Below are 21,090 nucleotides of genomic sequence, written 5' to 3' on the forward strand. Positions count from 1 at the left end.
AGCAAGGTCTGTGGATTATCTTGAGTAACCTGGTCATGATTTCTGGAGAGACACATCGCTGTTGAGTTTTTCAAATGTATTTTTTGGTGCTGTCCTCTGCAGCCGATATCTCCCAAACTCGGCAACTCACGCCAAAAACAAATCTACATGGATGAATAGCATTGCAGGAAAAAAATCTATATTTTGATTGTGAGGTGAACTCTCCCTTTAAAGTTCATGTTCAGTTTGAGCTGTGATTTAGCAAAACAAACATCAGCAAATACACCCCTGTAGTTCTCGCAGCGCTTGACACATAATCTCTGTAATGATATTTTTGTCTGTCCGAGGCAGGTGCCTCTTGATATTTCTGACATTTCAACACTGGTCTGTTGTTTTGTTGTTTTGCAAAGCTGGTTATACACCAAAACAGCATCTGCCGATTGTTATCACACGGGATGATATTTTCTAATTGGATGCTCGGGTAGTTTTCTGAATCCTGAACAACTTCTCCAGGCAAACAGCTATTGACTTGCAAAGTGTTCTGCAGCTCTCTAGCACTTTAATACTGTTTTTAAATAAATATTTTTTTTTGTTGTTGCACTTTTCTTGCTTTAGGTTATTGGCACTTTATTGTTTTTCTGTAGGATTGAATTGTTGACAGAAATATAGCATGATGCACTGCTGGTGTTATTAGTTTTAGTTCGTATGTGTGCTCAGATTGTGAATAGACTGTTATACAGTTTAGTGACACCTAATGATTTTTTTTTCTAAATGCATGACTGAGTCAGCCAGTCTGCAGCAACCTTTGAAAAAGAATGAATCTGAATATATCATCATAGACAATGTAGAATTAATATTTAAAAGTGCCCAGTCTGTCTAGCCTGGCTGTATTCCACTGCCTTGACTTTTAATGTGTAGATTTTTGAAAGTAAAAGCCAAGAAGATGCGTTTTAGTAAATAAGAAAATATCCAGGTAGTTTTTTTTGTGATGAATCAGTATTTATGTATATTTTGTGCAGTTATGCTAAACATAATCCCCTTTAGGACTAATTGCCCCGGCTGTATCAGTAACAATGTGTCTGGGAAAGATTTATAATTGTTAGCAGTAATACAAACATTGCATCAAATCCTTATTTATTTAAAGCACCAGTCAAGCTGGGATAGGCGGTTTATTTCTGGCATCACTGAGCAAAAGTTTGTTAATAACCTTTCAGCGTTATTTAATTCAAGCGTTCTCCTCTTGGCTGTTTGCTGGCTGTAGAAAACGAACCCTGTGACTGGAGCCTTTGGTCAGTCACAGGGTCACAGGTCGCTAAGATAGTTGATTGTTGAATCTTGTTCCCAAGATGAAAGTATTTGACAACCTGAGAATGAGACTCAACAATCAGCTATGATGCTCCCGAATTGCTTAATGGACCTTTAACCTTTCTGTTACTTCAGGGTCAGTAGGACAAACAGGATGTTTTGCAGCAGCTTCGGTCTTCCATAAAATAGCAAATAAATATTTAAAGTGCCAATATCAACAGTTTGATGTTAAGATATTCATACACAGCACATAGTGTGCAGTTATGTATCCCATTATATTGTTATATAATCATTATTCATTTATAATACTATTATTTATTAATTAGTGTAACTAATTCATAGAAATTTGCCAAGTTATGACAATCCCCATTACACAAACACACAGACTTTTTTTTCTAACTTTTGTAGCTTCCCCTAAAATTTGATGATGGGGTGTGAACTTCTTTTGGCTTCTGAAGTCATGAAGTCATGCCAGAAAGTGCTTGAGAACAATCTCTAACCTAATTCTTAACCTAATTCTAATCCTTAACCTAAAACCAAGCCTCAACCATCAAACGGCCCTTTAAACGTGTGGTGTAAAAGCATTTTGGCCCCACGAAGCTGGTCGAGCCCCACAGGTCTAGTGGAGCCTCTGTTCTAACTGAAGATGCTTCTTTAATCAGTTGGTGTTCAAACCTGTGAATGTCTCTAATTTCAGTACATATAAATTTAGATTGGCCTTTTATTGTTCCCGTGTTTTACTGTTGTCATTCTTGTCTTATTAACTTAACAAATACCTACAAAATAGGTGAAAAGCAGGAACATAAGGCAAAAGAAGAAAAAGTAAGGTGGTGCAGTGGCATTTAGTGTGCTGCAGTTGTGGTTTTAATTCTGAGTTACAGTGCTACACCCCTCCGTCGGTAGGCTGAACAAAATCTGTGTTCAAAACAAGGCAGCTCCGAAAACATTGCACTTCATCTGTCAAAGGTTCCCCTGATGATTCATCGTGGCTGACATCAGTGACAGAAAAACCAGAGCGATGGAAATCTATTCAAATGTGGTGAGGCTCAATTTCCCCTTTCATGAGAGAGCTGTGGATAATATGTTGGACCCAGACCAGTAGGGGGTAAAATAGCTCCATCAGTCTTTTCCAGTCAAAGTGAGGTGGAGGGAAACAAGTGAAACGCCGATGCATAACACTGACATTTTTTAATAGAATTCATTTATAACAAATGGAACTTGTGTCAGCAAAGAACTGATTTTCATACAGACTTCTTTCGCCACCAATGTAACCTAAGTAAGAAAATAAAAAGCACTCCTTTCATTCAGAAAAAAAAGAAACAGTTTACGCTTACAACTAATCAGAGGTAATTGTATGATCTTTTTAACAAGCCATTTTTTTTACAATTTCATTATTTAATTTTCAGTCTATGCATCCAGACGAGAGATAGATAGAGAGAGCAGAGAACACAACGTTTATTTCTGTTAATGACACTCCAAGCTTGAATGGCAAAGCCACAAGAACAGATGGTTGGGGGACAGATTTTTCTGAAGTCATCTGCTGGAGTAACCATGGCATCAGAATGGATGCTCTTTTTCGCCACAAACTTTTTTTTTTTTTTTGTCTTTTTCAAGAGTTGATACCTTTTTTGTGTTATTTACATACACACAAAGTGAACGTTTAAGGAGATTTTTTTATAGATGGGTTCAAGTAATATATTATTGGGTTTAGAATCAATAGGGCAGTGCATAGTACAAAGATAGAGAAAGTGCAAATCTTCCTACCAGGCCAGCTTTGGCCGTTCTGCAACGTCTCACCATGCATATGAAAAATCAAGTTAAAAAAAAAAAGAGAGGAAAAACTGAGATGAGAAAATCAACATGTTCTGAGACTTGAACATAATGTAACATTAGCCACCATGAGGTTAAATAATAGCACTTTTATATCTCAAAATTATGACAAAATCAGGTTAAGCAGTCGACAAAAATAAAACACATAGCTGCTTGAGTTAACAAGGGAAAGAAAGCACCTGGAATGCACATCCACAAAGCCATCAAAGAGGGTATGGAGAGGTTAAAGATGCTGCTCAACATAAAGACCGAAACATAACCGGACAAAACCCCCAGTCTCTAACTGTAGCGTCGTTAAAAAAAAAAAAAAAAAAAACACAGGACATGACACACCGTTATAGGATTGTCAGGATAACATAACATAATTTTGTTGCAGATTTTACGTCTGAAGTCTGTAATTCAAACCTAAGGCATGAAGAAGAAACCCTTTCGGCGACGACCTGTGCATCAGGCATTCTTTTTGACCAAATTTTGTTGCGATACGAACCATTTTAAAATCTGAAGATTTCTGCTGTAAGATGCGACCGTAGTGACGATCAGTAAAAAGCTCTTTATGTCGGGCCTTCGTCCTGTTAAGCTCCGAGACCAGAATTCTGCAATCTCGTCCCTGCCTCTATGTCTGAAAATTTTTAAATCTATGCCTTTTAACAATTGTAGTTCAGTGATATATAAATTGTTTTACTCTAATTCACTCAGCCACAATAAGGCCACTGAAAATGAAAAATATGAGCTTTGAAATGTTCTTATTTGCATATATAATCTCATCATGTGACAAATGAATACTAAAGGTAAATAAACTATACAATTACATTTACACTAAATGCCTAGGTTACTCAAAGGATATACAGTAATATGTTAAATGAAACATTATAAAAACAGGCATAAATATAAGGCACTCTAAATGCAAAATGAAAACAAAAAATGTCTTTAAACTTTTGAATGCTTTAAAGAACCACAAGAAAGTGACGTCTTTGTACCTTGCCCTATTGTGTGGAGCGGTGATTGCGGCTGTGTGACCCCTCTGCCTCTAATTACAGACCGTATGAGAGCTCAGATTAAAGAAAAAAAAAAAATGCACCAGTGATGCTTTGACTGGCATCTGACATTCCCACTCCCACACCTCGCTCTCAGGGGGAACAACAATGTCATGAGTGAATGACATATCCACATAAAAAACCCTATCTAAAAACACACATATTTATTGCACAAGAAAAGATGCACTGAATCAGAATACAATTTTGTCCTACTGATGTGCATTCCAGTGAAAAATCTCATTTCATTTCCCCCATATAGCACACAACTCTCAATTTGGAAGCTTTCATAGACAATCCATATTTCATATACTTTTTAAACTTATAAATTATGTACTAATATATTTAGAATTTTATTTATACTTTAATAAATCTTTCACATATATTTGACAGTCTGTACCATATATCTTTATATTCATATATCTTATCCAATTCATCAGGTTCCCTCTTATCACCCTTCTAACATGGAAGAACTAAGATAATCGGTAGCAGCAACTTCATACTTTGCTCATCCCTGTTGATTCCACAAAGCCCCAGTTTATCTTATGGGAGTAATTAAGTTACCATGTATGTGATCATGGACAAAAACAATAACTGAAAAAAAAAAAAAATAAAGACCAAAAAAAAAAAATAACTCTTACATTTTGGTAGAGTGAATTCTGTTCTGTGCAACAAAATGAGGGAAAACAATAAACAAAAATTTTAAAAAGCAAAGAGATTCTCTGCAAAATAGCACGTACGTCAGAACAGTTCTACAGCTTAAAAAAAATTAACATTTACGTAAATACGTCTTTATCACTTATCTTCCAAGTGATAAATTTGTGTAAAAAAAGGAAATTCACACAGTTCAAAAAAAGCACATCAGCTGTATAATAAAGTACTAAAAAACTAAATCAATAATTTTTATTTATTTCATAGATCATTTTTGAACTTTACCCTCTCCCAAAATTTAGATGATGAACATTGTGACAGGAAAAGGGGTATTTATTCATTATTACTTTAAGTCTGTCCTGCTGTTGTGGACCAAGCATTGTCTTCTTTTTCGATGGGTTGTCAGTGTGTACTTGATTGTGAAACAGATTTTTTTTTCTCTTTACAATGTGCATCGAGTTTTTTTTTCCCCCGCAATTCTGTGTGCCTCCAATGCCTCTCGTAATGGTTCATAATCACTGATGCATTTCTGACGATGTCATTATTGTTCATTTACTTTTTTGTTGTGTTGGTTTCATTCAGTTTTATGAGCCCCAAAATGAATCCTTGAAGCAAAAAGAAAAGGTAATTCCGTACGATGCTTCAACAGTCAGGATTCCCTCACTTTGTGTCAAGGCGAGGTTTTATCGGGGTTGGGAAATACTTGGTCCTCCGGGAATCATCTTTTTCATTTTTTGACAAGTCATGTCGCACATCCAACACTTAATGAGTTGTTAGCAAGGAGTTAAGGAGTACTTTCTCAAGCAGGAATTTATGGCTCAGAAGAGAGGCTCACTGGGTTTTCTTTCCAAAGGGCCCTCTGCTTTTTTCTTCCAATACTGGGTCTTTTACGTTGCATAGTGATCAAAGCTTCCCAGGTACTCCAAGCCAGCTCTGTAGCAGAACTGGTATTGATCCTGGAAACAAAGGAGAGAAAACTTAAGCTCACGCTCCCTCTTAGGAATCTTAAGATACTGAATCTTTTGTACCTTTTTTGGTACATTGTGTTTCTGTGACGATTGTCATACCCTCGAGTCTAGAGTCACATGAAATTCTTTAGCTGCCTTTTCCATTGAATGAGAACATTTCTTTGTGTTCTAAAGGTACCAAGTAGAATTGTTTCAGTGCATTTTCAGAAGTTGATGATCATGCAAGTACGTGTATGAGGAAACACTGGCCCACTGTGGAGAAGAGTCTAGACTGTTCTTGATTGGTTCAGGTACTAGGGCTGTGATGGTATGGATATTTTCTGATTGTGGTGAAAAATTATTCCCACAAGACCACGACTGCTATTATGGTAAGTGTAGTGTAACTCCTCTAAGAAATAGGGCCGTGAATAATGTGTGTGCGATGTGCAAATGAGGAAGAGCGAACAGCAAACTGGGAGAGAGATGGCATGTTCACACTACCGGCGACATAGCTACAAAACAGCCAGACGTGAGCAGCAACATTGTCGCTGAGTCGCCAGCGAACTGCTGCATAAGCGCTTAGAATCAGCGAACAAGGATCGTCAAGCTGCATTTTTTGTTGATGTCGCGGTAAGAAGAAAGGGTAGATAAAACTGGAAACTAGCTTACAGCAAGTCGATTGTTTACACAGCACAGAAATTGTGGGGAGATAGGAAACGGAAATAGCGAAACAAAGACGCGGAAGATGTCAGTTTCTGGCTTCATGTCGGTGGCTTCATTGAAAATGACTTGTGGCCTGATGCTTTGTCTTCAGTAGTCTGAGTATACAATGAGAGTGACAGACCTGCTCATAGCGGAGCGGAACTTAAAATTAGCTGTAAGTTGGCACCCAGGCAGTAAATATACAGTTCAGGTTCCTCAAGTGTCAGCTGATAAACAACGCGGCTTCTCAAGACCAAAGTGGGCTGAGCACAAAAGGCTAACATTAAGCTAATGCTAATGGTAGCGTACCTTTACATGCATTTATCCACCATTGAATGTCTTCTGTGATTTTTTTAATCCATTTTTCCATGTTGAAGACGGTTGTTGTTTTTAGCATGTTGTTAGCCATCTAGTTGCTATCCCATGATGCCTTGGCTTGAGTGTCGCCCAATCTGAGGTTGTGTTACTGACTTTGCATTGCATCGCAAATGGAATAACACGAGATTGACGCTTCACAATAAAGTTTGCAGTGACGATGGTGGTAATCTCAACCCCCACACTAGGCATCAGGTGACCGGTGTGTTGTTGTAAATGCAGTTATCATCACAGCTCTATCAGATATGAATATATCATAGTCTTTAACAGAGCCTTGTGTTGTCAATCTGTTTGGTTCAAGAGGATACTTGGAATCTCACCAGCCCTTTTTTATAAGGCAATTAGGGTGGACTAGTAAATTGGTGACACAGTAACTGATTCCATGTGTTGTCTACAGGGTCACAAAAACTAAAGTAACTGCTAACTCGGTATAGTTTGTGTTTCTTTCCAAGTATAGAGGAAAAAAAGGAAAAAAAAAAACACCTCACCTCTGTCTGCACCATAGCTGGTCTCTGTGTCCGTAACATTTTCACTGTCTGAAAGATGTCTACTACGCCCTCATATCTCATTCGTTCCAAGACAATGCTGAGGGTGATGAAAACTCCAGTTCTACCAACACCCGCGCTGTGCAAGAGAGGGCGAAGAGGTCGACGGTGAGAACAGAGAAAGCAGACAAATATAGAAAAAGTTTGTTATGAATTAAAACAATACAGAATTGTTTTAACTGAGTGCACACACAGTATTTGCTGTTTCACTTTTTATAAAATGTGAAAGAATGTTAGTGATATGGTTTACTGGTTGGTCACTTACCTACAGTGGACCGAGATAGGCCCATCTTGGCCAAACTGCTCTTTTGTTTTATGTACTTGGCCGATGAAATCGATGAAGCCCTCTCCTGATTTTGGCACTCCTTGTTCAGGCCAGTCTGTGAACTGAAACTGCCTTACTGTCCGCGACTGTCCATCCTGGCAACAGACGATGGGAAAAGAGAAAGAGAGAATGTACAGAGCCTGCTCTTTAAATGGAACATCAGTGAGAAATACGGAAAAAATGGTAGAAGAAAAACTGATGAAGTGAAACTAGGAAGCCAATCTGAGGTTTTTTTTTGCAGACAGCCAGCCCATGGCAGTTCATTCCCAGACCATTCCCATCATAATGATCCACCACGCCTTAGTGGGTTTTACTGTGCGAGATGGCATTTTTTGAAGAAATCTAGCACAAGTTTGAAGCATCTGAGAAAATGTTTTGTTATTAAAGATGCCTGCCATTTTACCTGAATGTATTAAACATGAACACGAAAGATGCTAATTCCTTTGATGTGCTACCCTCGACAGGGTGCTTGGAGAATCGACTTTGAGGGTGTGCATTACTTAAGTGATATTGTATCCCCTTGATAAGGAGAGCAATCCCATTGACGAGACAGTGTAACATGCACTACAAAGAAGGAAGCCTGCGCCATTTATCTGTGTAAGCCTTTGATGGAATTAAAAACTCTGGCAGCTCAGCGCTGCCGGCACCACGTTTGTTTTTACACATTGACATGTGTCATAATTCCCACAAATATATATTTATGCTTATGTTACACTTAAGGCCATAGTTTGGTATAAACAAATACTTGATACAATGCCAAAATTTTGAGCTAATGACTACTGCAGTGTTAAATCTGCTCACCATCCAGCATGTTAAACAGTCATTTAAATCATAAGTGTTAAAACTGATATGAAAAACTTCAATTTCATCGGTGAACCTTTGTTGATCCATTCAGTGTCCAAATGTCCCATGGTGGGCCACAAGCCAGACATTAAAAAGCGCTACACAAGACAAAATTGCAAACAATTGCACTGAATTTAGAGCTCGATTCCCACAATGTCAAGCTTTGATCTTTAAACTTGGTTCTGCGAAACGTCTGCTTACGCTGACTTCAGGCCATAGTATGGTAAAAAACAATGCCGAAATTTTCAACTTAAGTCTTAAAATACATAAAGAAAAGTTGAAAATGATCATAATTTAATTGGTGAACCTTTGGTGATCCATTCAGTGTCCCAATGACCCATAGCTAGGCCACATCCCAGACTTTGAAAAACAATACACAAGACCAAACTGTAAACAATATCACCGAATTTAGAGCTCTTTGAACTTTGTTCTGTGAAACAGCGTCTGCTTACCCTGGCATCAGTCACTTTGAACTCTCTCAGGATATACTGGGGCATGTTATACTCGGCCATGGGGTCCACCACAAAGTACTGGTATCTGGCCGACCTCTCTGCTGGCCAGTACTGGTGGCATTTTTCCTGCAGGGAGTGAAAAATAGAATACCACAATGAGCCACAACATTCTCTTCATACACTAGCTTCATTGTGTTCATTCCCAGAATTTCTTTCATTTAGTTGATATTGTATCTACTGCTTGAAAGCTTAGATTTCTCATGGTTGAGTCTGTTATGGTATTTCATATAAGCTATTTTGTAACGTGTGCTGCTGTGTTCTGGAGCCAGAATAAGGAGGCTGATGTGCCAAAGAAAGGGAAGAAAATAAGCAGATGCATACCCTGCCCATTTCTCTAAGCTTGGTGAGCATAACGACAATAGTAGAGTTATGCTCCCAGAGCATTCTCCAGAAGTCCTCTGTGGTCTCTGCCAGTGGTCCCTGTGTGGCAATGTAGGCTTTCTGTTGCCTGTGGGAATTCATTGATCACATGATGGAAAAGGTGTGAAACAATGGTAAACAATGGTACATTGGAACTTTCACTGTGACTGCTTTGACAAAGTTTAAAACCGCTATAGTAGCAATTACTGACCAAAAAATGGCAACAGCTCTTATCTTGTACACTGCAAAAATGAAAAAGTTGAGAAAACTTGAAATATCAAGGTAATTTACTACAATATATTTCTGAGTTTTTAGCCCAACTCAAACTCAGTTTTAGTTTTAAATTATTTGTTGAGATAATTTACTTTTCCACTTTAGATGAACTTAGTTTGAGTTTTAGGAAACCCAAAAAATAGTATTTAAAAAATCATCAAGTCAACTCCATTTAATATTCATGCAACAAAAAATGACAAATAAAGTTTGTAGCTCTAATTTTGAAATACATTTTTTTAGTTAAGTAAATTATCTCAACTAAAGATTATTGGTCAGCAAAACATTGTTTAGATTATTTCAAATTGGGCTCAAAACTCAAACTCATATTGCAGTAAGTTGCCTTGAAATTTTGAATTGTCTCAACTTTGTTTTTCCGGTGCATAAATTTGCTGACTCTGTCCAGCTAATATTAAATTCATATTTCAAAAATGTAAATGCTTCTGTGAACATTCTGCAGGTCCTTAAAAAGACTAAAATCCAATAATCTGAATTTTAGACATAAAAGTGTCTTTAATACAGTTTTGACAGGTCTTAAAATTTAAATATGAAGTTAACATTACTGTTAGAAAGGTTTATTTAACTTCAGTCTTGCTTTTAAATGTGTTTTGGAGAAAAATCACATTGATAACACTTTGAAAACTAGAGAAATAAAACCAATGTGGCTGTGTTACAGAGGTCCTCAAAAGTGTTCAATTAAACTTGAACCTGCAGAAACCTTGTATGAAATGCCACACCATTTTAAAGTCTGATGAATTCATGTACTCGCCATCTGATTGGCACTGAGTGTCAGAGTACGTTCACACTTACCTGTACCCATCAATGAAACTGGCATTGATGTAGTCAGAGCCCTCAACTCCTCGAATGGGCTGAAGACACACTCGTGTGGACTCGTATGGCATTATGTTAACAAGGCGGTTCTTGAACTTGTTGCAGGGGAGATTGGCACTGATGAATCGTGATGTATGGGCTTTAGTGTTGGCTAAACGCTGCATGGAGACAGAGAAAAATAGATATCTTTGAGTGCACTGGTGCCAGGTAGGGTGCGCTGATGTTCTGGTTTTTCTTTATCTCCCTGGTGACTGACTGTGTTTGACACCAAAGGTGGACTCTACGTGATAAAGATCCGAGTACTGTGAACGATTGCGTGCCTTTGCATTCTTTGCTACTCTCATGAGAGTCAGAAAGAATCCAAAATAAGAAGCCGCACATAGTGGGCGATGAAATCTACACTATAATGGCTCATAGTGCCGTGTGGTTATATATTATTTCGTGTAACCATATTGTATGGAAATGGCATCAAAGTGATTACTATCACGGCCTGCCTTTGCAAGGAAAAAATAGCATGTTATGATGAAAAGACAGGGAAATGGATACCCAGGCGAGGTTGGAGTGGACAGAAGTGCAGTGTAATCTAACCTGTTTATCATCTCTTAGTGGAATCAACATTCATCATGGAGCAAGAAAGTAGGTGCGTGACAAGCAAGGCAATACCATGCACGCAGCAACACCACAGACTGCTCGGGGCTGAATAAGGTTGGTTGAGCCCCTCATTGTAAAGTATATTGCCCAAGTCCCTCTGGCAACTGTTCCGTGGTGGGGAAAACCTGTGTTTGGCGTTTTCATGTAAACCAAGACCCCAGTTACTCAAGGAAGGGAGCTATGGGAAGGGGGAACCAGAGAGGGAGAATTTATCCTATGTTGGGTTACACAAGCGAGTCAACTAACTGGAATAGAGAGGAAACCACAGGCCCCACGCTGTCTGGCGGGCCTAATGGGAACTGGAAAAGAGTTGTACTGAGAACTGCCAATAAATGACACTGGGGTCTGCAAGTGACTCAGGACATGGAGTGGCAATGGGATGCCTATAAATTCTTGCTACATATGGCGAGTTGTTGGTGTAAAACTTTATGTCAGATGTGATTTCTGTGAAGATTCCCAGTCTTTGTATTCACTAGGAGCTGTTGTAGGCAACTGGGCTTGAGGCTCTTGAAGACATTTCACCCTTCATCAGTTCTAACTGAATAATGTGGAGGTATTTTAATTTTACCCCACAAGAGGTTAAATACCTGAAACTCCACATTAGACATTTAGAACTGGGGAAGCCTCTTGGATTAGAGGTGAAATGTCTTGGAGAGCTTCAAGCAAATCGTGCCGAGTGAATCAGTGATGTGTGATGTGCAATATTCAGAGGAGGAATCTTCGCTAAAACACTGCTTATCAATACTTTAAAGCAATCCCTCACCACTGGTTAGGAGTTTGTACCTTGAACTCAAGTTCCATGCCAGTGACATTCTCCCCGCCCTCTATCTGCGTCAGTTTCTGGATGTAGGCGTATAGGTTTCTGGCGGGCACTTCGGTGGTGCCGCAGTTGACGGCCTCCTGGAGCGCGTCATGTATGAAGACATACTGGTCCTCTGTCTGCACCATGTAGTTGCGCTGGGCACGCATTAGCGTTACGTGCCCGTAGATGTCCACAGTCTTCTCGTGCTTGATCCGTTCCAGCATGGCATCAATCACGATGAAGCAGCCTGTGCGTCCTACCCCAGCACTGCAGTCGAAAAAAAACAAGATAAAGAAGACATGTTCCGATAACTGTTTTCCTTCCCGACACAAACTGCGATAGCTCTGCTTTTCGTATTCGCCGATACAGAATACTGATCCGATACCAGTGTGTATGCCATAGAATTATGACTCTGCCATGGAAAAAATGGTGAATTGGTGTTGCTGGGAAGTAGTAGATCAGCATATAGACACGTGTATTTGCCAATACTAATACCAGCATTTTAGGCAGTATCTGAGCAATTTTCCATTACTGATATTCTCAGAACAACCCTAGTTGTAGCTGTGAAAGAAAGCTTTGGTTATTATACATCTCTATATCATACTTATGCACATTTTTAAAAATTAGGCAACCACATACAATGGTTTATAGCCTAGATCAGACCCTGACGATGACCTAGAGTCGATACCCATTGGTCTGTTTGATTGCCTATTCTCAAAGAATAAATTGCATCATCTTTTTGTACTTTTACCTGCCCCACTAAAAAGCACCTGTCAGATTAGCCATCAGAGGCATGCAGCGCTCCCGTCTTCTGTGTTTGCTCCCTAGTGGTAGAAGTGAAGGCCAGTCCAGTGGAAGGAAAGGTGTATTTTAAAAACCTATCCAGGGGCTTGAAGAACTCTTTCTCCTAGCGATGAGGTAAACTCTCTGTGCCAGGTTTGCCACTGCAGGATGGACCATTTGGCTTGGAGTGTAATTAAATCTGAAGTGGCACTGTGTGGTGAAGAGGACTAGGCAGTCGCAGCCTTCAGCGGGCTCAATGCTGGCTTTGCAATCTAGTCTCTCGCCTCCGGACCCCACCTGCACTCTCCAACCCATCAGGACTAATCACTTATGCAACGGCAACATTTAACCTTTATCTCATGGTTCCGAAAAGTGCCACTACAACAAATGCACACCTAAATGTGGATACACAGACGCAATTTTGAGAGTATGATTTTTTTGAGGGCTTCGTTAATGTGCCGGGCAACTTCTGAGAAGTGCAGCTGACTTCAATTAGCGCCATTAGATTAGCACAGTGCACCCAAATGGCATAAGAGCTTTACAAGAGGCACTGAAAGGCAGGTCTCTTCATTAAGATTCACATCGGCACATTTTTACATTAGTGTGTAAAAATGCACAAGTGACAAAAAGCACTCTGACAAAGAGGGAAAATATTTTACCGTTTCTCTTCGACCTCTACTTGCAGTCCACCCTAAGACACGCTGTACAAATGTAGTCCCCGTTTGCAGACTGCTGACAATCTAAAAATGCTCACCCCTGCACAGTACATGTTTTCATAGTGTGTGCCTCAGCACAGAAGATGTTTTTCTGATGACAATTTATTTACCATGGGGCGACAGGGTGGTGTTAAATCTTGTTCGTTAACTCTCCTCCCACCTCCTGCAAAGCACTGCACTGACAAGACAAGTCCTTGCACTTGGCACTCCAAAGTAAATAGGTTATTCAATCCATTAAGCTGACATGCCTATGAGGTGTGAGCCATGCTCTCGTGCCTCCTCCTTCTGATGGAGCATTTGTTTTTCATTTGCTCTGAGGAACGGAGGGGGGGAGGGTTGAGAAGGAAAACTCAAGAGGGAGTAAAGTTAGTCCCCGGGGGCCAAGTCTGCTTAATGTGCCATGCTGCACTGGAACTGTGCTGCAAATGGAATAAAGACACGTATGGGAGTCATTGGCTTTAACAAATTATCTGATGATCACTTTCAAAATGGCTGACATTGGCTGAATGAGACTGAACTTTTTTTCTTGTGAGACTCTTCACTTCTCTAGGGCGATTTCAAAATGTGCATTCGAGAGTCAAAGAAATGTGAAAGTGTCTCAGGGATATTTGAAGAATGAATCACTTCCAGGTCTTAGAACACCTCAGCCCTTAGGCGAAGGATGCAGAAACTCTGAGAGATTTGTCCCTTTACCCCAGCTGTTTCCAATCTGAAAACATTTTACAGTGCAGACCTGAATGTGGGAGAGTGATGACCTGCGAGAGAGTAAGTGACATAGTGACAGCGTTGAGCCAGAGAGACGGAGACAGAGGAAGATGAGGAATGGGGGGAGGGAGGCAAGGAGACATAAGGTGCACTCTGAGAAATAAGGGTTCCTAAAGGGTTCTTCCACCAATTACTTCTGAAGATGCTGTGTTTGAAGACAGGGTTTCTCAAAGGTTTTTTTTTTTTTAATGACTATTAAGAACCATTTTCTGGACCCTTTTTTGAAAAAAAGAATTCTGAAATAATGTTGAAAACCTTCAACTATTTTGTCAAGGGTTCTTTGTGAGAGGTTCTAGCAAAAACCCTTGGGATACAACAAGGTTCCTGGTAGAACCCCCTGAGACCGTTTAAGATAAAACCCTTGGAATCTAAAACTGGTCTCAGTAGAAGTCACTTGGTGGATTCAAGATAAAAGACTTGGAAAATAAAAAATGTTCTCGGTGGAACCCCCTAAGTAGGTTTTTATTAGCACCCTTAGAGGAGCAGTTTTGGATAGAATCACTATAGAAAGGTTCTCTGTAGAGCCTCTCATAGGGAGCTTATAGATGGTTCTATGGAACCGTTTATGTTGGGTTCTAGGTAGAATTTTCAAAAAACTTTTTTTCAAGTGGAACCTTTATAAACAGGAACCAAAAAGGGTTCTCCTATGGGAAGAATAATTTGAGTCTAAGGTAGAGTTGCTGGGCAGGATGCTGCCAGTTATCTTGAAGTTGTCTCAAGTTAGTTTTCTAAACGACTGAGCAGCAGGAATATGTAATAACCAGACTTTTCTTTAAATGTTAAACCAGGAAATGCTTGTAACATGTGCAATATTCCTTTATCAACAAGTGACGTTGTGTGTGTGGTGGGGTGAGGTGGTGCAGAAAGCTGTCGGAACATTTGGCAGTTGAAGGGGAGCTGGCGGACTGACTGCACTAATGACCTGACACTGCCTTTTCAGCCAGTCAAGACCAGCTGCTTTGGACGTCGACACACATTAAGTGTCAGACTAATATGCTTTCCAGGAGTTTAGGGAATAGGGGATGGGAGAGAAAGTGCAGTGTGAAATACAGCTGCAATGAGTCCCGGGAAGATAAAGCGTGAGCAGCAGTGAAAGCAATTACATATGTATTGTTACCAAATCTCTTGCCGTCAGCTAACCTGTCACCATTTCCTTCCACTGCCAGCTGAACACACACACATGACCTCAAACTCACGAGGATCACTGCATCGCTGTTAATGGAGTCAATAATTTTAGCCCTTTGCGTGTATGAATACTTTTCAAAATGTGGAAAATAAATCAAAAAAGTCATTCGGTTCCAACTCCGGACATAAACTCTTAGGGATAAAAGTGCTAGCTAGAATCATTTTCTTTGGCTTGTTCTCATAGGAGACCTCTTTTTGGTTCCCGGTAGAACCTGTAAGCCCCTTTCCAACAAATTAGCTTTGGTTTTTGAATCCGTTCCATTCAAGATTCTTTGAGCTGTTGCTATCTAGTGAACAAAAAAGTGTGGGATCTCTCAAAGGGATCTACCTAGAACCCAACATAAATGGTAATACCTACAGCCATCTGTAAAAGGTTCCATCCAGAGCCCCATCAGGGCCCTTTTCCACCAAACTAGCTCTGGTTCTTTAACTGGTTCTGTTCAGGATGCTTGGAACCTTGGTGCTATCTAGGGAAGCAGTCTGTGTTTTCACTACTTTTGAGCAGAACCATTGTAATCTGTCCCTAACAGAGGGCATTGCTTAATGCACAACCGCCTGTTGAATTCCTAAAGAGAACCTGCTATTTTTTGGTTCCAGCGGGGAACCAACTTTTAGGATTCTGAACCAGCTTCTTTTTAGAGGAAATAGTCAGAACGGTTCAAAATCAGGTACTTGAACCAGAACAGGGCCGATTCCATGTTGGTGGAAAAGACCTACCAGGGAATCCTACCAAAAACCCTTTTATATTTGAAGGGTTTTATGGAGAACCCACCCAGGGTCTTCCAAAGGTTCTGCAAAGAACCATCTTGTATTCCCATCCCATAGATTGTTAAAATGATGGATGACCACAGCATACAGTGAACACCCACAAAAAAGCAAACGATTCTGAGTAGAAGCTCACCTCTTCAGGAAGAACACCTTTGGAACCCTTTTTTCTAAGAGTGTTTGAATGTTTTTTTCTTTCAAACACACTTCGCCCACTAGCTGGGGCTTTGTATGTTTAGCCACTTTCCTTCACAAACCACTGTGAGTGTTGACTGCTGATCCTTGTCCATTGTGACATGCCAACAACAGCAGGATGATTCCCCTCACATGCTACTTATTCCATGATGACAGGGAGGTGGAGATCTGCAGCAACATCCCTGAGTCATCCGTTTTCCTCCCCTGTATTAGAATCACTACTGGAAGCGTGTGGCAAGTCTGTATGATGAAGGGGCCATGTTTAATTTTTCCATCAAGGATGGTGTGCATGTCCCCATGGTATTGGACTTTTTGTGATGTATGAGGTCTTAGATGGTGCTGGTTGGTTGAAAGGTCTGTTGTAAAGCTGCAATGATTGGTCAATTCATCAGTTGCCAACTATTTTGATAATCGATTAACCATTTAAGTCAGTTTTTAGGCTATAATGTCAAGTATTTGCTGGTTCCAACTCTTTAAATGGAAGGATTTGCTGCTGTTCTGCATCATTTATGATAGTAAATGAAAAGTCTTTGGGTTTTGACGGTCAGTTGGACAAAAGAAGCATTTTGAAGATGTCACATTGGGCTGAGAGATTGTAATGAGCATTTTTCACAATAGACTAAATGCTTAATTTGGAATCAACAGATTAATTGATAATGAAAATAAACATTAGTTGCAGCACTCATCTGTTGACCTTCTCACACCACCCATGAACACAGCTGGGTGTGATCAGGTGAAGTCTGTTTGACTTGAGACCAGCTGTATTGCAGCAATGCATCATCACGCCTGCGCAGGGTGTGAAACAGCCATGTTGTCACCACAACTTGTCAATGCAAGTGGAGTTGTTTGCCTGGGTGCAGTTACTTCTTAATTCAGAGCAAAGTAGATTCCAGTGGAGACTGTTAGAAAGTCCTAAAATCAAGTCCTCATTTTTTTTTGCAAAAATAGGTATATATACAGTGTCTGATTTTGCTAGAATCTTTGCTGTTTGCGTTTGTCATTAACAATTGTAACTGAAGACAGTTTGGTTAGTAGACTGCATTCTGGATTATGTGCCAGCTACCACAATAACACACAGTAACAGAGAGAAAGAAAAAAGACGAGGGGAAATGGCGAGGTTGTCAATTGAATCCTTTTAAACCGTGGGTTGTTCTATCAAAAGTTTCCCTTCCGAGTCGCTGGGAGAGGCCAGTGATCTCCATGACATTCAATCATGTCCTTTTGGCCTCTTCCGTCGCCTCACAACGCCTGGGTAGCCTTTTAGCTAAAGAGCAAAACAGTCCCTGACCTATGGGTTAGTGAAAACAGCAGGAACCGGGAAAGCAGGCTATAGCGAGCTATAGTGTCCGTGGGAGGCATGTTTCTCAAGACGTACTGTAATTTCACCTTGTCAGAAAGGTTAGCTCTGCAGTGGAAGCACATGAATGCATTAGATCATTATTGTTAAATACTCCTGTGGGGGAACCACGCACGCAAAGTGCCTTGGACCAAAGTCGATAGTTAGTTTTTGTGCTGTTTTAAAGATTATCTGGCTTAATTATTAAGTTGTGTAACTGCAGCAAATACATTAATAAATAAAACTGTAAATATGTTTGTCAATTTAGTAGTTAGTAGTAGTTATTACATTATTGGCTGCTGCAAGGTCAAACAGAGTCAGGGTGCTGCTGTTGTGCATGTCGGCTCACTAGAAAGGCTCTGCTACACTAAATGGAATGGGACCTTAACTGGTATTTGGTTATTGGTCACACTTGTGTTTACCCTGCTGAAAACATTCACAATTACTGAACCATTCATTTACAGAAACAACATTTTGTTAGTCTACTATATATATATATAGTATATAGTATTTTATATCCTTATGATTGGGACAACCTGTCAAGATCTCAGACATTTTCACTCCTTAGCCACAGGGTTCCATCAATATTGTTTTGCATATAAGTCTGATATTGATTACTTTGCGCTGAAGCTGCTGATTAAGAACATTTTGCACAGTGTTTATTACCTTTAAATGTGACAGCATGTATTCATGATTTTTTGGTTTGGTCTGATCTGAAATGAATGACTGCACTGCAATTTTTTTACACTCTGCAAAGTCATCCAGTGGGTCGGACTGGACCCTTTGGCGTGCCTGTTCTGGCCTGCCAGCCGTACGGTCGACACTGCTGATTTACTTAATGACGATGGCTGGGCAACAAAAAATTGGAAACACTGTAACACGAGATGAACACATGCCACCAGCACACAAATCTGATGTCTAGAAATGGTTCACCACTAACCTTTATTTCTGCGTCATTGTGTGTACCAAATGAGTTGTTATGGAACCCGAGTGACGCATGAAACACAAGTAATTCGGGGAAATTCTGCAATAGGTTGAGTCATATGTGATTGTTTTGTAAGACAGAGGTGTTATTTATGGATCCTCATCTGAGGTCCTCAGTTTGACGGTGTCAGAATCTCTGTCTTGTGGTGTCTATGTGAATCTAAGGATCTGTCCCATGGTAGTCAGGCGGAAATGATAATTATGATGAATGTTTCTAATTACAGCAGTTTATTTTAAACAGTTCTAACTTTAACCTCATTCACCATCATTCAAACAAATATATCCAGATTCCTTGATTGCCTGTTTTTATGTTTTATGGTCTACACAGTGCATAAATTGTAAGCTGCAATTCACGGTGCACCGACTAATTAATCAACCGCTCAAAAGACTGTACAATGCTGTTAATTATGGGCAACATTTTTTTTTTTCTTTTAGCTTTTATCTTGGTCTTTTTGCATGTGCTTAAACAGCTCCAGCTAAATCTACAGTACATCTCTGCTTCACCACAAAACATTATTTTGCAAGTATGCAAATATAAAAAGATGGCTCTGTTTTAAAATTGTGGTCAAACATTAAGTGAAGGAAATGCCTCTCAAAGGATTTGGAGCTTGGAAATGACTGCATCTGATAGGGAGCCAGAGGAATTAAAAACTCCCATCTGCAGAGTGACATTAATTCCTGCATTCTGCTTCATTGTAAAAAAAGAAAAAAGTCAGGATTTTCAATTTGAAGCGATTCGGCAACTAGCTCTAATTAACTTCAGCATGTGGTAATTCTAATTCTTCAGTAATCCCCCTTTCCTTTTTTGTCACTTTCTGACACAAGTTTGTATCTATTACACTCACTATCGCCGTTTCTTCATTTTTGCTGCCTTTTTTCCCCCCTTCAGTCACTTTGCTTTCTCTGTGCGGAGCCTCTGATGACTTCCTGAGTCGAGAGGAGCCAGAAGTCTGCGTTATATCCTCGCGCCTCTCTGCTGGGAGTCTGGCCGCTTATGTAGCTGAGAGAAGCGAAGTTTGGCGTGAAAGTTATTTGTTTCAGACGCAATAACCTGGGGGATAAGACAAGGCAACTTGTGGGCTGCTGATGTGCGACATGCTCGTGGTGTAGCGAGGAACACGACAGGTCTGCGTGTGTTTGTGTGTCAGTGTGTGGGAGGAGATGTTTAAGTTTGCTGAGGGCAATGCCACTCGTACTCTTTGTGCTGTGATGTTGAAAGCACCTTCAGATTTAAAGTGCCTTCTGTGAAAGCTAGTAGGCTGATTTGTTTGGGCTCACAGTGCACCATAGTTTACTCCCTATCAAATATTCTCTTTCAGACAACAATTTTTCTCCTGGTTCATGTCTGATCTCACTTTATTTCACAGTTCAATAGTAAGATGTAACAAGTAGTACTTTGTATCAAATTAGACAAAAACTCGTAATTATATGTTCTTTAAAAGACCTTTATTAGGCTCCTGTTCGACTGTATTAAAGTCTAATAAGAGACAAGTGATATTAAGGATCTAATAGTATCTAATAAAGCTAAATGCAGCTTCTCACATCTTATTAGTGTACTATAACATAAAGAGCAACTGAAATCTGTATTATCAGGACAAAAATGACTCACATATAAACCTCAAATAACCATGACTATATTATATTTTGTCATATGTATTCATATATTCATTACAGCAAATGGAGAGAACAAAATCAATTTCATGCTTCAGGATGTTTTCGTGAAACCATGTTGTTTCTCACCTGCAGTGTACCACCATGGGCCCTGCGTCTGGAGGATTGCAAGCTTTCACCCGTCTCAGGAAGGCCAGGAACGGAGTGGGGTGCTCCGGCACCCCGTGGTCTGGCCAGGCCGTGAACTGGAACTGCCTCACCTCCCTCTTCTCGCTGGAGCCATTCTGAATACGGAGGCGGAGAAAGGTTAGTGAGGGACATCATATCAAAATGTCAGACAGCTGTTGTGGGGTCCAAGTAGCTTCTATAGTACAGGGAAACACTTTCAACTGTTCTAATCTCATAAATATGTCATTTATAACAAATCAAAAGTCTTAAGAAATCCAAAAAAACGCAGTTCCCCATTGTAGCCCATTTTAAAAAATGATTTGTGAATGTCTTCCTATCTGATGTCCACACAGAAGGGTCCAGTTCTGTCCACAATCAACCAGAAACTGTTTTCCATGAGAGACATAGTTGGATGCGGTACAGTGCATGAGCTAAAGGAAACTCTTAGATGCATAAGTGGGTCAGAATGACCTTTGGGGTTGTTTTCTTGAAATATTTCTGCAATGAAACCAAGTTTTACAAGTTTATCATTATCATCATTGCCAATATTTATGTTGGTTGGTGCCAATGTGGCGATCAGTTATTTTGACAGTAATATAAAAGTGCTATTTTTAGTGATAGTT

At 39.9% G+C, this 21,090-nt stretch overlaps 1 protein-coding gene across 17 annotated transcripts in view; it reads right to left on the bottom strand.

The window, feature by feature from the left end:
* Nucleotides 1-2,457: 2,457 nt before the first annotated feature.
* ptprda (protein tyrosine phosphatase receptor type Da) overlaps nt 2,458-21,090 on the bottom strand; it is a 256,470-nt gene continuing 237,837 nt past the window's right edge. For all 17 annotated transcript variants that reach the window (XM_084711929.1, XM_084711944.1, XM_084711936.1 and 14 more), the window contains 8 exons: nt 20,429-20,583; nt 11,941-12,226; nt 10,486-10,664; nt 9,367-9,493; nt 8,986-9,111; nt 7,631-7,785; nt 7,309-7,444; nt 2,458-5,752 (listed from right to left, as the gene is read on the bottom strand). In XM_084711929.1, the coding sequence (XP_084568055.1) occupies nt 5,684-5,752; nt 7,309-7,444; nt 7,631-7,785; nt 8,986-9,111; nt 9,367-9,493; nt 10,486-10,664; nt 11,941-12,226; nt 20,429-20,583 (1,233 nt within the window). In that variant the 3' untranslated portion in view covers nt 2,458-5,683. The remainder of the gene's footprint in view (nt 5,753-7,308; nt 7,445-7,630; nt 7,786-8,985; nt 9,112-9,366; nt 9,494-10,485; nt 10,665-11,940; nt 12,227-20,428; nt 20,584-21,090) is intronic.

Source organism: Lutjanus erythropterus, chromosome 23, assembly GCF_056507025.1.
Source record: "Lutjanus erythropterus isolate fLutEry1 chromosome 23, fLutEry1.hap2, whole genome shotgun sequence".
In the NCBI taxonomy this organism is placed as follows: Eukaryota; Metazoa; Chordata; class Actinopteri; order Lutjaniformes; family Lutjanidae; genus Lutjanus; species Lutjanus erythropterus.